Raw genomic sequence first — 13,134 nt, 5'->3', positions numbered from 1 at the left:
AAACCTGCTTGAGATTACATAGGCAGTCAGTAGCAAAGATGAGACTTGAACTCCGGTCTGAGTGACACCAAGCCTGTCTCCACCACGAAGTGAAGTTCCCAGCACCCCAGCCATGGTGAGGCTATGAATGGGTAGAAGTGGTCGTGGGTGTTTAGATTTGGGTTTGGGTGAGAATTGAGGCAACCAGTCTGGCCCTTTGGAGAGGAGGTGGGGCCATGGGAGGGCATAGAGGCTCCTGGGATGGGACAGTGGGGCACAGATTCCTGGGCAGAGCCTGGGCAGGAGGGATAGAGGAGCTCAGAGGAGCTGTTCTGGGACCAGACTTGGTGTATAGGAGCTGAGACATGTCATCAGGCTGGACAAGGGTTAGAGAGGGTGGGCATTGGAGCTGAAGAGAGACCCTAGACTGGCCGTCAGGATATTTGTGGCAAGAGGGTGGTCCCAGCCACAGTAAGGAGACCAGTGTCCCAGGTCCTGGCTCTGTGACAATATTGAGACTCATAATGGTCATCATTGGGCTTCCCAGGTGGCTCACTGCTAAAGAATCCACCTGCAATGCAGGAGACTTGGGTTCAATCCCCTGGAGGAGAAAATGGCAACCTACTCCAGTATTCTTGCCTGGGAAATCCCATGGACAGAGGAGCCTGGCGGGCTAGAGTCCATGGGGTTGCAAAAGAACTGGACACGACTGAGCAACTAAATAACAATGTGATCATCATCACCATTTGCTGAGTGAATAATTACCAGGCTCTTTATAATGCCTATAATGTTGTGCCAACCACGTGAAGAAGGTACTGTTATGAGCCCCACTACAGATGGGTAAACTGAGGCACAGGGAGGCAGGGTTGCTCACCCACTGTCCCAGAGCCTGCTGCTATGGTTTAGATGAGGAAAAGCAGAGAAGCAATCTGAATCAGGTGGGCAGACCCTGAAGCATGGTGGCAGGAAGGTGGAGGGAGGCCCTGGCCAGTCCAGGAGAGATCGCTCTAAAGCATCTCAGAATGTGTGCTAGACCGCAGCTGGGAGGCCCACGTGGGGTCAGGAATCTGCTTGGCAGATCTGGTGGCCCTCCTGGTATAGGAGACCATGGGGTGCCCCCTGCCTTTGGGCTCCCCCAGGCCATGGCCCACGGGGGCACACAGTCAGTGTGGGGACCCAGGCAGGGCAGGGGAAAGCTCTGGAGGCAGGTGGACACAATGGCATGGCCTCTGGGCAGGACCCTCGTCGAGTAGGCCATTAGGGCCTGACCGTCTCCCCAGGACTCTGGTCCAGCCTCAGGGGCAGAATGTGCAGGACCTTGGATGGGGCTGTCTGAGGTCAAGTCTATGATGGTGCTATTGGGTAGCAACTGACTGCAGACTCAGTGGCTTTAAAATTACACAGATTTATGATCTCACATTTCTGTAGGTCAGGTGTCTGGCACATTGTAGCTGGATCCTCAGCTCAGGGTCTCAAGGCTGAAATCAAGGTATCAGCCTGATATGCCATTGTCACCTAGAGGCTCACCCAGGGAGAGACCTGCTTCTAAACTTGCTCAGAGCTTTGGCAGAATCCATCTCCTCAGGGCTGTATGGCTGTGGTTCCTGCAGTCTTGCTGGGCCATTTTCAGGTCCTGGCCCCTCACAGGCCCCCTTGCTCTCTGTCTCCATTCTCTGGCCTCAGGCCCCCTTGCTCTCTGTCTCCAGTATCTGGCTTCAGGCCCTCTTGCTCTCTGTCTCCAGTCTGTGGCTTCAGCAGTGCATTTATTATTGTTATTAGTTTTACTCATTTACTTTTGGCTGTGCTGGGTCTTCGTTGCTTCAGGGGCTTTTCTCTAGTTGCGGAGAGTGGGGACTGCTCTCTGGCCGTGGTGTGTGGGCCTCTCACTGCCGTGGCCCCTCTTGTTGCAGAGCACAGACTCCAGAGTGTGCAGGCTTCAGTAGCTGCAGCACATGGGCTCTGCAGTTGCGGCTCCTGGGCTCTAGAGCACAGGCTCAGTCGTGGCCACAGGCTTATTTGCTCCACAGCATGTGGGATCTTCCCGGACCAGGTTTCGAACCTGTGACTCCTGCACCGGCAGGCAGAGTCCTCAGCATTGAGTCAGCAGTGCACTTTTAAAGTCTCCCCTGCTTAGGTCAGGCTCCTCAAATAAACTCCCTCTTGATAAGCCTACTTCCCAGTCTGGGGACCCTGGGTGGGCGGCCTCATGCTGAGGGCCTCAGTTTCCCACTCTGTGAGGTCGGTGATGATGGTAGACCCCACTCCAGGGCAGCAGAGCCCAAGTGAAGCCACCGTGGACAGCAGGCCAGGCCCAGGAAGCAGAGGCTTCCAAGCTGCCCTACACGAGCAGGATTAGGGTCTCACCATCATCAGTCCCCAGGGTCACTCCCCACTGCCTCCTCTCTCTGTTACAGGAAGCCTTGGGAGCAAGTCCCTAAAAAGCCAAAGCGGAAGAAAAGTAAGTAGGGCTGCAGTCAGGGTGGGGGTGGTGATGGGAGTAAGTGGCTTTGTGGCTGGTTCCCACCCTCCCTCCCTCGCAGATGGTTTATGGAGGGCCCACGTGTGCCAGGCACCATGTGAGATGGGGCAGACTCAGCCCTGCCCTCCCAGAGCCCACAGTCTCACAGGAAAGATGGGGAGGGTGGGGGCAGGCCAGGCAGGCCTGGGGTGGGGATGTAGGGGCACCAGGAAGCCCAGAGGAGAGTCCTGACCCAGCCTGGGGCTTGGGTGGGAGTGAGGCCAGGAAGGGTCGGAGGCAACCTGAACCAGTGCTGTGCCCAGCGGGAGTGCTCTCATTGCCCCCATCTGACCCAGAAAGGCTGAGTCACTGCCCAAGCTGCACAGCTAGAAAGTGGCCAGGCCAGACCGCAAACCCAGGTCTGTGCATCTCCCAAGGGGTCCCGTCCGCTCCTCTGCTCTCCTGCCCGGTGCGTGGGAGTCAGCCAGGGAGAAGCCAGGCAGAGCAGAGGGAACTGTTTGTGCCCCGGCCTACAGGGCGTGTGGTGTGCCAGGCTCGAGGGGAGCCGGGTGTGGGCTGTTGAAACAGAGGCTGGAGCTCCTGGTCCCAACCCCCTGGCCAAGACCCCAAGCCGTGGGGCAGTGGGCCTTAGGCCACATCCAGCAGGGTGAGGGCCTGTGGTCCAGGGACATCCGTCTGATGTCAGTGAGCCCCTCCCCTTCCCCTTCTCATGGTCAGACGCACAAGCTGAGCTAAGACCGTGACTCCCAATCCCAGAGGAGATAAGGAGGCAAGTGCTGGGTGGGAGAAGTGGCTGCTGGTGGTACCTCATGATCATCACTGGGTTGGTGGCCCCAGCACCATCCCTAGCCCCCAGGACCTTTCCTAGACCCCCTCTTCATCCCCCAGCCTGGGAAGTCAAGGGCACACCTTCCTCCCCGTCGGCTGCAGGACTAGGATCATCACAGGAATCTTAGGTACCATTACCTGTCTTGGGCCCTATCGATGTCGTCACTCCCTGCCTCCGGCAGCCCTTAGGAAGTGGGGACCATTATCCTCCCCCTGCCCAGAAGGGGAAACTGAGGTTCAGAGAAGCTGAGTGGCTTCTGGGAAATGGCAGAGCTGGGATTTTAGCCCAGGCAGTCCAGCTCCAAGGGCGAGGGGCAGGGCAGGTGTCTGGAGGAGGAGGGCAGAACCCTTGCAGAGGCCCTAAGGTGGGACCATACTTCTGTAGGTGAGGATCTGGGAGGAGGCCCTGAGCCTAGAGTGGAGTGATCAGGGGAGCAGTGGGAGGAGGTGATGGCGGGAGGTGACAGGGCAGGACATGCAGGGCTTGGGAAACCTCGGGGAGGTCTTTGGCTTTTACCCCCAGTGAGATGGGAGCCCCGGTAAATTCTGACCAGAGAAGGGTGGTGACTTGGCCCAGGTGTTCAGAGGTGCCTTCTGTCAGCCGTGGTGGGTAGGGGCAGAGGGGAGAGCTGGGAGAGCAAGGTGCAGCGACTGAGCTGGGCAGGCAGGAGACGCTGAGCTGATGAGGACAGTCCTAACTGTAACCGGCGGCTGACAGTTGCCGCGCACCTGCCGGGCACCAGGCTTTGTCGTGTATAAGACACGACTCCAACAGTGGGGACAGTCCCTGGGTAGCCTCTGTTGTCTCCAGGGCAGGTCTCACGTTTCTGAGCCTCAGTTTCCTCATCTGTGTACTGGGGACAGGCCCGGACAGGACTCAGGAGGGTGTCGACCTCTGGGGAGCCGTAAGGCCGAGGATGGTTCTGGGGGCCCTGCTGCTGGGCGGGGTTGGGGGGCAAGCACTGCCCCTCATGCTGCCCCTCGCCTGTGTGTGCAGGGCGGCGACGCAATGTGAACTGCCTGAAGAACGTGGTGATCTGGTACGAGGACCACAAGCACCGCTGCCCCTACGAGCCGCACCTGGCTGAGCTGGACCCCACCTTCGGCCTGTACACCACAGCCGTGTGGCAGTGTGAAGCCGGGCACCGCTACTTCCAAGACCTGCACTCCCCACTGAAGCCGCTCAGTGATTCGGACCCCGAGAGTGACAAAGGTGGGTCTGCTGGGGGAGCAGGGAGGGCGCACCGTGGCCTGCGGGGTCTGGGGCTCTGCCAGCATCAGGCCAGCATCACAGACCTCACAGCAAGTAACATGGCCCTGGTGTTGGGTGATCTTGCCTTCCCTGAGCCCTTACAGAGCCCAAGGGCTGGTCCCCATTCTGCGAAGGGACCACCAGGGCATGGCGCAGTGTGCCAGAGATCAGGGGCAGGCAGGGCTGGGATCCAGGAACCCAGCTCAGCGGCTGGAGGGACTGGCAGGTGCTGGGCCTCTCCTGGCCTCTTTGTTCTCCTTTACTTTCTCCACGTTTTTCTCAGTTTTTCTCAGGAACCTCATTCTCTTGCCCTCCCTGTGCCCCATTCTCTGCTCTTGACCTTTTTCTGATCAAGAAGACCAGAGACCCACTTTCCCCTCTTATCTTTCTGTATTTCGTCCTCACTCTTTCTGCCCCCCACATCATCTCGTGCCTTTTTCCTCTTCCCCCGCACTGTCTCTCCTCCATCTCACTCCCCTTTCCATCCCTTTATCCCTCCCCCACCACTGGCCCTGCGTGCTCATCTCTCACTGCCCCGGTCCTTCACCTGCCATCCCACACCGCATGCATGCGCGCGCACACACACACGTGAGCCAGCGGCCTGCTCAAGACTAGGAGGGCCCCGTTGGCTCTGGTGGGGGAGCAGAGGAGACGTTGTGGGTGGTGAGGGGCTGCCCACCTGCCTCGGGCTTGGCACTAGAAGGAATCTGGGGCCCACTGCCAGGCACCCTGCTGGAGCTGAGGGTGGGGTCAGCCACCAGGGCTGGCAAGCATCTCTGAGCAGGTGGCGTCCCAGCTGGCCAAGGGGAAGCCGTGGGCGAGAGGTGTTCCGGGTGGGCACCCCAGCCAACGGCTGTCCCATGGTGTGTCAGCCAGGCTCCCAGAGAGCAGCCAGCCCCATGGCCATCTTGTCCTCCTAATGCCAGGCCCTGCCCTGAACCACCCTGGCCCCTCCCCACTCCTTCGTCATTAGCAGTTGAGGAAACCAAGGCTCCTGGGAGTCACGTGACTGGCCCATCTGGCTCTGAATCTGGCTAGGTTGGGGGTGGTACCCAGAAGGGTCCCTTGATGGCCCAGCCCAACTGTGACACCAGTGGCTTCTGGGTCTGGGCTCTCAGGAATGAATCCTGGGAGCAGTTGGCCAGGTCTGTTGTGAGTGCTGGCCGGTGGGGAGGGGGAGGGAGTGGCTGTGTCCCTGTGCCAGCCTGGGCCCCTCAACAGCACCCTTACCAGCTCTCTGCCAAGGGTGGACCTCCTACCAGGACCACCGGATGCTGGTGGGTGTACGGCCAATTCTGTCATTAATGTCATTATTAACTGGCAAGAAGTCTAGTGTCCACTTAACAGCTGGACATTGTCATTGGGGATCCAGGCACATGCCCTGGCCAGGCCCCAACTCTCTAGGAAGCTGCCCCCACTCCAGGGTGGAGCCACAGGGCTCAGTCTACCCTAAAGATTACAGAGTGTTAGAAGGAGGGGCAATTGGGACTTCCCTTGTGGTCCAGCAGCTAAGACTTCCTTGCTACCAATGCTGGGGACCTGGGTTCGATTGCTGTTGAGGGAGCTAGCTCCTACATGCTGCGACTAAAGGTCCTGAGTGCTGCAACTAAGACCCAGTGCAGTCAAATAAGTAAATATTTATTTTAAAAAAGGGGGCAATCCCCCCACCCTACCCCTGCTGCCGCCTAGGGATGAGTCAAGGATGGGTGGGGGAATATTATTATTCTATAATAACTATGATGGGAAACACTGAAGAGGTGCTTACCATAACCCCTACTGTCCTATTTACTCATTTAAATACCCCCAAACACCCCCTGGGTAGGTGCCAAGTTAGCCCCAGGCTCAGAGAGGTTAGCAGGCACCCCCACTTCACACAGCTGGAGGAGTGGGCACTGGGATCCCCCTCCAGAGCCTGTATTCTCCACGTGACCCTCTGGGACTGTAGATGTGATATGTAGTACCCAGACAGTATACCCCAGCTGTGTCTCGAGTGAGTAGCTGAAGGGGCAGTCATTCATTTGCCCAGTCCCCAGTTTCTTCCTGTGTGTGGACATTAGTACCAAATGCCTGGGTAAGATGCCCGGCCCCCTTGGCCTTCATCACAGCCTTGGTCTTGGATTCCCTCATTCTTACAAACTTGAGCTCAACGTGGACCAATCAGCTGGTACCCTGTGCACAGGGACAACCCCCCCCTCATCTGTTTGCTGTCTAGAGAAGCAGACTGTAAACAAGATAAACAAGTAACACCGAGAGTGAAGTGGAAGTTGGCAAGTATTGGGGAAAAAAACAAGAGAGAAAAGGGTGCAATTTGAAACAAAGTGGTCCAAGGCATCCCTGAAGAAATACCACTTGAGGAAGGTTGTGATGGAGGTGAGGGAGGAGCCCACACAGGCATCTGCAGAAAGAGGATTTGGCAGAGCGAGTGGCCAGTGCAAAGGTCCTGAGGCAGAAACCTGCCAGCATCTCCAGGTATGGAAAGGAGGTCAGTGGGGCTGGAGAGGAGGTGACGAGGGCAGATTGCGGGCTCTGTCGCCATGGAAGAGTTTGGCTGTTATGCCAAGTCAGTTGGGAAGGGCATTAACTGAGGTAAGGCCAGAGGCTGACACAAATGCACCGTACCTCCTGGGACCTGACACAGCTCACTTCCACTCTCGTTCCACTGGGACTCAGCTGTATTGCCACACCTAACAGCAAAGGCTGCTGGGACTTGTAGTCCACCAGGTGTCAGGAGGAAGAGACGGGGGTGAGGGGCGCACAGTGGGGTTGTTCGGTGAGCAGCTGGCCTGTCTCTTCCGCAGGAAGCAATGAGCAGATTCTTAGAAAGGGAGGTGACCTGAGCATGTGTTCACAGGCTCCCTCTGACCCTGAAGACAAGACAGGCTTAGTGGGGGACAAGGATGGGAGCAGGGGCACCCAGGAGAAAGAAGTGCATGTTCTGGGCTGGTGGGACTCTGCCCAGGATTTGCAGGGCAGGGATAGGAGAAGCTGCCTGCCTGGGGATGTATTTTGGAAGCAGGGCCAACAGATTTTGCTGACAGATTGGAAGTGGGTGTGAAAGGGAGAAGTCAAGAAGAGCCCCAGGACTTTGGCCTGAGCAACTGGACAGGCATAGCTGCCACTGGCTTAGATAGGGATGTCTTTGAGCCTTTCTCTGAGGGGAGATTCAAACCAGAATCTGAGACGCCCATAAGACCCAAACACACACGAGAGAGAGCAGTGGGGGACGCAGTGAGGTGTGACAGTCTGCACCTCCACAGGAGGTTCAGGTGAGAACTGTCCACCGGAGGCACCAGGCTATGGGGAGAGATGGCACTATAATAAAAATAGATGCAGGCAGACCTAGGCAACATTGCAGATTTGATTCCAGACCACCTCAATAAAGCAAATATCAAAGTAAAGGGTGACCCATGAGCTTTTTGGTTTCCCAGTGCATGTAAAAGTTACGTTTACACTAAACTGTGATCTGTTAAGTGTGCGAGAGCATTGCAGGGGAAAAGAAAGGTACATTCCTTAATTTAAACATACTTTATTGCTGGGGGATTCCCTGGCAGTCTAGTGGTTAGGACTCTGATCCCACTGCAGAGGGCATGAGTTTGATCCTTGGTTGAGGAATTAAGATCCCGTATGCCACACACCTGGGGAACAGTCCAATGAAGTGACTCACGGAGGAGCCCCTAGATAGCTTTAGGATGGGAGCCTGTCACTGGTGGCAGCTCTCAGCCCTGTCCCCAGCCCCCAGAAGCAGATGGGAGCTGGAGAAAGTGAAATTCACTCAGTCGTGTCCAACTCCTTGTGACCCCATGGACTGTAGCCCGCCAGGCTCCTCCATCCATGGGATTCTCCAGGCAAGAATACTGGAGTGGATAGCCATTTCCTTATAAAAAGTTTTGGGAATTGCCTGGTGGTGCAGTGGTTGAGACTCTGTGCTTCTACTGCAGGGGGCACAAGTTCCATCCCTGGTCAGGGAACTAAGATCCTGCACGCCCTGCAGCGCAGCCAATAAATAAATACATAAAGTTTTAAAAACTCTTTTAAACAGTGAGGTTCTGAGAGCTTCCAGGTTGGTGGACATGCTGAGGTGCTGGGAGACTGGTATGTCTGTAGAGAGCCTCGCAGCTCCATGACGGGCCCCCCCACACACACACATAATTACCTTGCCCTGTGTTTTTCTTCCATCCTGCAAATGCTGAGATGTATCCTTTATAATAAAACTGTAATCAGAAGCAGATCACTTTCTTGAGTTCTGTGAGTTGTTCTAGCAAATTATTGAAACTGAGCAGAGGTCTGCCGGAACCTCCTCTTTATAGCCGGAAGTATGGGTGATCTGGGACTTGTGACTGGGATCTGAAGTGGGGTCAGTCTTGTGGGACTGAGTTCTTTAACGTACGGGGTCAGACGCGGTCTCCAGACAGATGGTGTCAGAACTGAATCCAATTGTTGGACACCTGGCTGGTGTCCAGGAGGAGGGCGGTGTTTAATGCGGCCCGCCCAACCAATGCGCTGGGGTGAGTGGAGAGCTGAGGAGAAGCCCCAGCGAGAGCTTGCCAGGCCCATAAGAACAGAAAAGGCTGAAAAGGAGCCACCGGGAGGAGCTAGGAAGCCTGAGTGTGGATCTGGGGGCTGAGGCAGGGGAGTATCCCAAAGTGCAGGGGCAACAGTGGAGGATATAGGACTGAGCTGACCACTCTTACAGGGGAGTGGCAGTGCCCAACCCCTGGGGCCGGGGGGGCTTCCCACAAATACCAGCTGCTGCTGTTGTACACTGTTGTAACCATCCCCTCTCCTCTGTCACCACAGTGGGCAATGGGCTGGTGGCCGGCAGCTCTGACTCGTCCAGTTCCGGCTCCGGCTCTGACTCCGAGGAGCCCCCCGAGGGCCAGCCAACCAAGGCGACAGTAGCCACGGCGGCAGTCACACCCACCAGCCCGGCAGGCAGCAGTGGGCTCATCACACAGGAGGGCGTGCACATCCCCTTCGACGTCCACCACGTGGAGAGCCTGGCCGAGCAGGGCACCCCACTATGCCCCAACCCGGCCAGCAGTGGGCCGGAGGCCCTGGAGACAGTGGTGTGCGTGCCCGTGCCCGTACAAGTGGGCCCGGGTCCCGGCACCCTCTTTGAGAACGTGCCCCAGGAGGCACTGGGTGAGGTGGTAGCCAGCTGTCCCATGCCAGGCATGGTGCCCGGGTCGCAGGTGATCATCATCGCCGGCCCCGGCTACGACGCCCTCACAGCCGAGGGCATCCACCTCAACGTGGCAGCCGGCAGCAGTGCCCCCGGAGGGGGCCTGGGCGATGAGGTGCCCTGTGCCATGATGGAGGGCGTGGCTGCCTACACACAGACAGAGCCAGAGGGTGGCCCACCCAGTACCATGGACCCTGCTGCCATGACAGGCATTGAGACCAAGAAAGGTCTGGGGGGGTCATGCCAGTCCGGGGGCTGGAAGGGGGGCACATTGGGACCTGGCGAGGGGAGGGCGAGGAGTGACCCCAGAATGAGCTCCTCAATAGCCTTAGTCCCCATGGGCACTCACTCTGTGTCCACCCCCATAGAGAAGGAGGACCTGTACGTGCTCAAGAAGGAGGAGAAGGAGGAGCTGGTGGCCCTCGAGATGGCTGAGCTGGCTGCGACGGTGCCTGAGAGCGCCGAGCCTGAGGCCGAGGCTGACGGGGAGGAGCTAGAGGGCAGCGACATGTCCGCCATCATCTACGAGATCCCCAAGGAACCCGAGAAGTGGGTGCCAGGGTGGGCGGGGGCAGGGAATAGGAGCAGCTCCTGGGGCAGGAGCTCCAACGCCACAGGCTCCTCTCCCTCTAGGAGGCGGCGGAGCAAGAGGTCGCGGGTGATGGACGCCGACGGCCTGCTGGAGATGTTCCACTGCCCCTACGAAGGCTGCAGCCAGGTCTACGTGGCCCTCAGCAGCTTCCAGGTGAGCGCCCCACCCAGGTAGGCCCGGCAGGGCTGCCTGTGCAAGGCGTCTGGGCACTGTGGCTCATGGGGTGAGGCCTCCAGGTGCCACTGGCCTGTCTCGCATGCACCCACCCGGCCCCAGCTGGTCTCAGCCTCACCACAGAGAGGCAGGCATCGCCTCTGTGCCTTCCACTCCTCCTCCAGCCCCGCCCATCCTGCCTCCTTCGGCCAGCCACTGCCTCTGCACACCCTGTATCCTGCCTGGCCCCAGGGGCTCCCCCCACACTCCCCCTCTTCCAGTACCTGAACTCTCCCCACCTCTGCCCAGGCCACCCTGTCAGCTCAGGGTGCCTTCTCTCCAAGCTTAACTCTGTGTGCCCCTCTGCCAGGAAGCCCACCCTACTTCCCTCTTCACCCCCGTCACTCACTGCACTACCAGGACATACCTGCAGTGTGCCCCCTGGGGTCTGGAGCGGGTGCCCTGACAGCAGAGACAGAGTTCCATCACAACCCCACTCCTGGCTCAGGACATGGCTCCAAGAGAACTCTGAATTTGCCAAGTCATGTTTTCATTAAGCACGTATTGAGCCCCGTCTGTGTGCCAGGCCTGGTGCTGCACGCTGGAGTGGTTGTGCCAGTGAGTTAAAGAATGAAAGAACAAAGGGATGAATGACTTGGGGGCTGCCTGCTCCAGGCTCTGGGGGCAGCTCAACAGCACAGAGTCACTGTGGGGCTGACAGCCCTGGACTCCAGTCCTAGCTCTGTCACTGCCCACCTGTAAGACAAGACCAAACCACTAAGTCTCCAGAGCCTCAGTTTCCCCATCCACAAGCTGGGCTGGTGGCAGCCCCTTCCCGTGGTTCTGACGTGGTTCTGATGAGGCTGACCGATGCCCTAGCCCAGAGCCTGGCTGGAGCAGGTGCCCAGTTAAGCTGCTCTTTGATCTCAGTTGTGGCCCTGGGCCCCAGCTTGGATCTGGGAGTCCCTCCCAAGGGCAGGGGCAAGCCCCAGCTGGCCCCCATCTGTCCCCACCCTGCAGAGCTCCGAGGTGGGCCCGTGGCACCCACTCCTGCCCCTCTCCCCCCCAGAACCACGTCAACCTCGTGCATCGGAAAGGGAAGACCAAAGTGTGCCCTCATCCTGGCTGCGGCAAGAAGTTCTATTTATCCAACCACCTACGGCGGCACATGATCATTCACTCAGGTCAGGCCCAGGGCCCGGGTGGCAGCTTGAGCTGCAAGCAGGGGGCCCTGGGCCTGGAAGCCAGGGCTGGGAGCAAGGTGCAACCTGGGCCTGGGGCTGCCTCTCTCAGAGCCGCCTCCATGTCCACCGCAAGGGCGGGTGTGAGATGGTGGAAGTAAAGCAGTTCACTTGGCACGTCCCCAGTGGTCAATAAGCTGGAGCTGCATGGCCACAAGGACACCTGGTATTATGAGTCATGTGTAGCTGGGCAGGGGCTGGCTGCCTCTGCCCTAGCTTAGCCCCTGGGCTCCCCACTTCCGCAAGCAATGCTCATGTGGGAGCTGTTTCAGGACTGAGCCAGGACACTGAACCAGGGTAGGGAAGTGGACTGGAGACAGGATTTCTGTTGCGTCTGCCTCAAGCACCTCACTGACCAGGTCATAGCATATAGGTTCGTGGGGAGCGGTGGTGCCTCCCCAACATGCCCAGCGGGAGGGCACGGCTTCAGATTTTTCGAGAAGCCGGAACTTTGGATTTTTATGTTAAATCGCCCCAATAGGTGAAATATGCGGGTCAAACTCAGGCCCACTGTGGCTTGGCAGTTTGCGTCCTGTGCGCCTGAGGGATTCGAGTTCAGATTCTTGCTCTGCCCAATCGCCTTCCTTGGCAGCCTCTGAGCCTCCTGCGAGGATGAAGCCGCGCTTCATCTTAGCTGCCTTAGTTATCCTAGTCTTCTTCAGGTGTCCGCGAGTTCACCTGTGAAACCTGCGGCAAGTCCTTTAAGAGGAAGAACCACCTGGAGGTACACCGGCGCACGCACACGGGCGAGACGCCTCTGCAGTGAGTGACAGGCCGGAAGGCGGGGGTCCCGGCCAGCGCAGTGCCTAAGGCGGGTGACGCCCCCAGCGTTGCCTCTGGGGTTTCCAGAGTATCCCCAGGTGGCCCCGCCCCTTTCTGGGCCGGCCCCGCCCTAGTGGTTGGGCCCCGTCCCCGAGGCGAGACGACCCCTCCCTGGTGCTGCTCTTCGGCCCCGCCCACTCTGACCCCGCCCCCCCTTGCCTCCTGCGGGCTCTCCCCCAGGTGCGAGATCTGTGGCTACCAGTGCCGACAGCGCGCATCGCTCAACTGGCACATGAAGAAGCACACGGCCGAGGTGCAGTACAACTTCACTTGCGAGCGCTGCGGGAAGCGCTTCGAGAAGCTGGACAGCGTCAAGTTCCACACGCTCAAAAGCCACCCGGACCACAAGCCCGCCTGATCCGCCCCGACCACTGAACGCCCCTATTTATTCGTCCGATTGGACACCATGCCTGGGCCTGTCAGGGCCGGGACATCCGCGGGGGGCCGCCCGGACCGCGGGCCGGAAGGAGGCGCCCCTGCTCCGCTCTAGGGCTGGGCCCCCGGGGCAGGTCCCCCACCCCCGCCCGATTTCTGGAGCTGGCCCCTAAGGTTGCACTGCTGGAACTGTGTCAAGAGAGAAGGGCGAGATTAAAGAGCCAGAAAGGA

At 58.6% G+C, this 13,134-nt stretch overlaps 1 protein-coding gene across 4 annotated transcripts in view; it reads left to right on the top strand.

Annotated features, from left to right (window-relative positions):
- ZNF653 (zinc finger protein 653) overlaps positions 1–13,134 on the top strand; it is a 14,996-nt gene extending 1,862 nt beyond the window's left edge. For 2 of the 4 annotated variants that reach the window (XM_069589281.1, XM_069589282.1), the window contains 8 exons: positions 2,394–2,437; positions 4,284–4,499; positions 9,336–9,947; positions 10,089–10,269; positions 10,354–10,465; positions 11,535–11,649; positions 12,369–12,468; positions 12,709–13,134. In XM_069589281.1, the coding sequence (XP_069445382.1) occupies positions 2,394–2,437; positions 4,284–4,499; positions 9,336–9,947; positions 10,089–10,269; positions 10,354–10,465; positions 11,535–11,649; positions 12,369–12,468; positions 12,709–12,886 (1,558 nt within the window). In that variant the 3' untranslated portion in view covers positions 12,887–13,134. Of the gene's footprint in view, positions 1–2,393; positions 2,438–4,283; positions 4,500–9,335; positions 10,270–10,353; positions 10,466–11,534; positions 11,650–12,368; positions 12,469–12,708 lie in introns of all 4 variants that reach the window. The other 2 variants (XM_069589279.1, XM_069589280.1) reach the window with 1 other exon arrangement.

The sequence above is a fragment of the Ovis canadensis genome, chromosome 5 (genome assembly GCF_042477335.2).
Source record: "Ovis canadensis isolate MfBH-ARS-UI-01 breed Bighorn chromosome 5, ARS-UI_OviCan_v2, whole genome shotgun sequence".
Lineage (NCBI taxonomy): Eukaryota > Metazoa > Chordata > Mammalia > Artiodactyla > Bovidae > Ovis > Ovis canadensis.
This window is presented reverse-complemented; position numbering and strand designations above follow the sequence as displayed.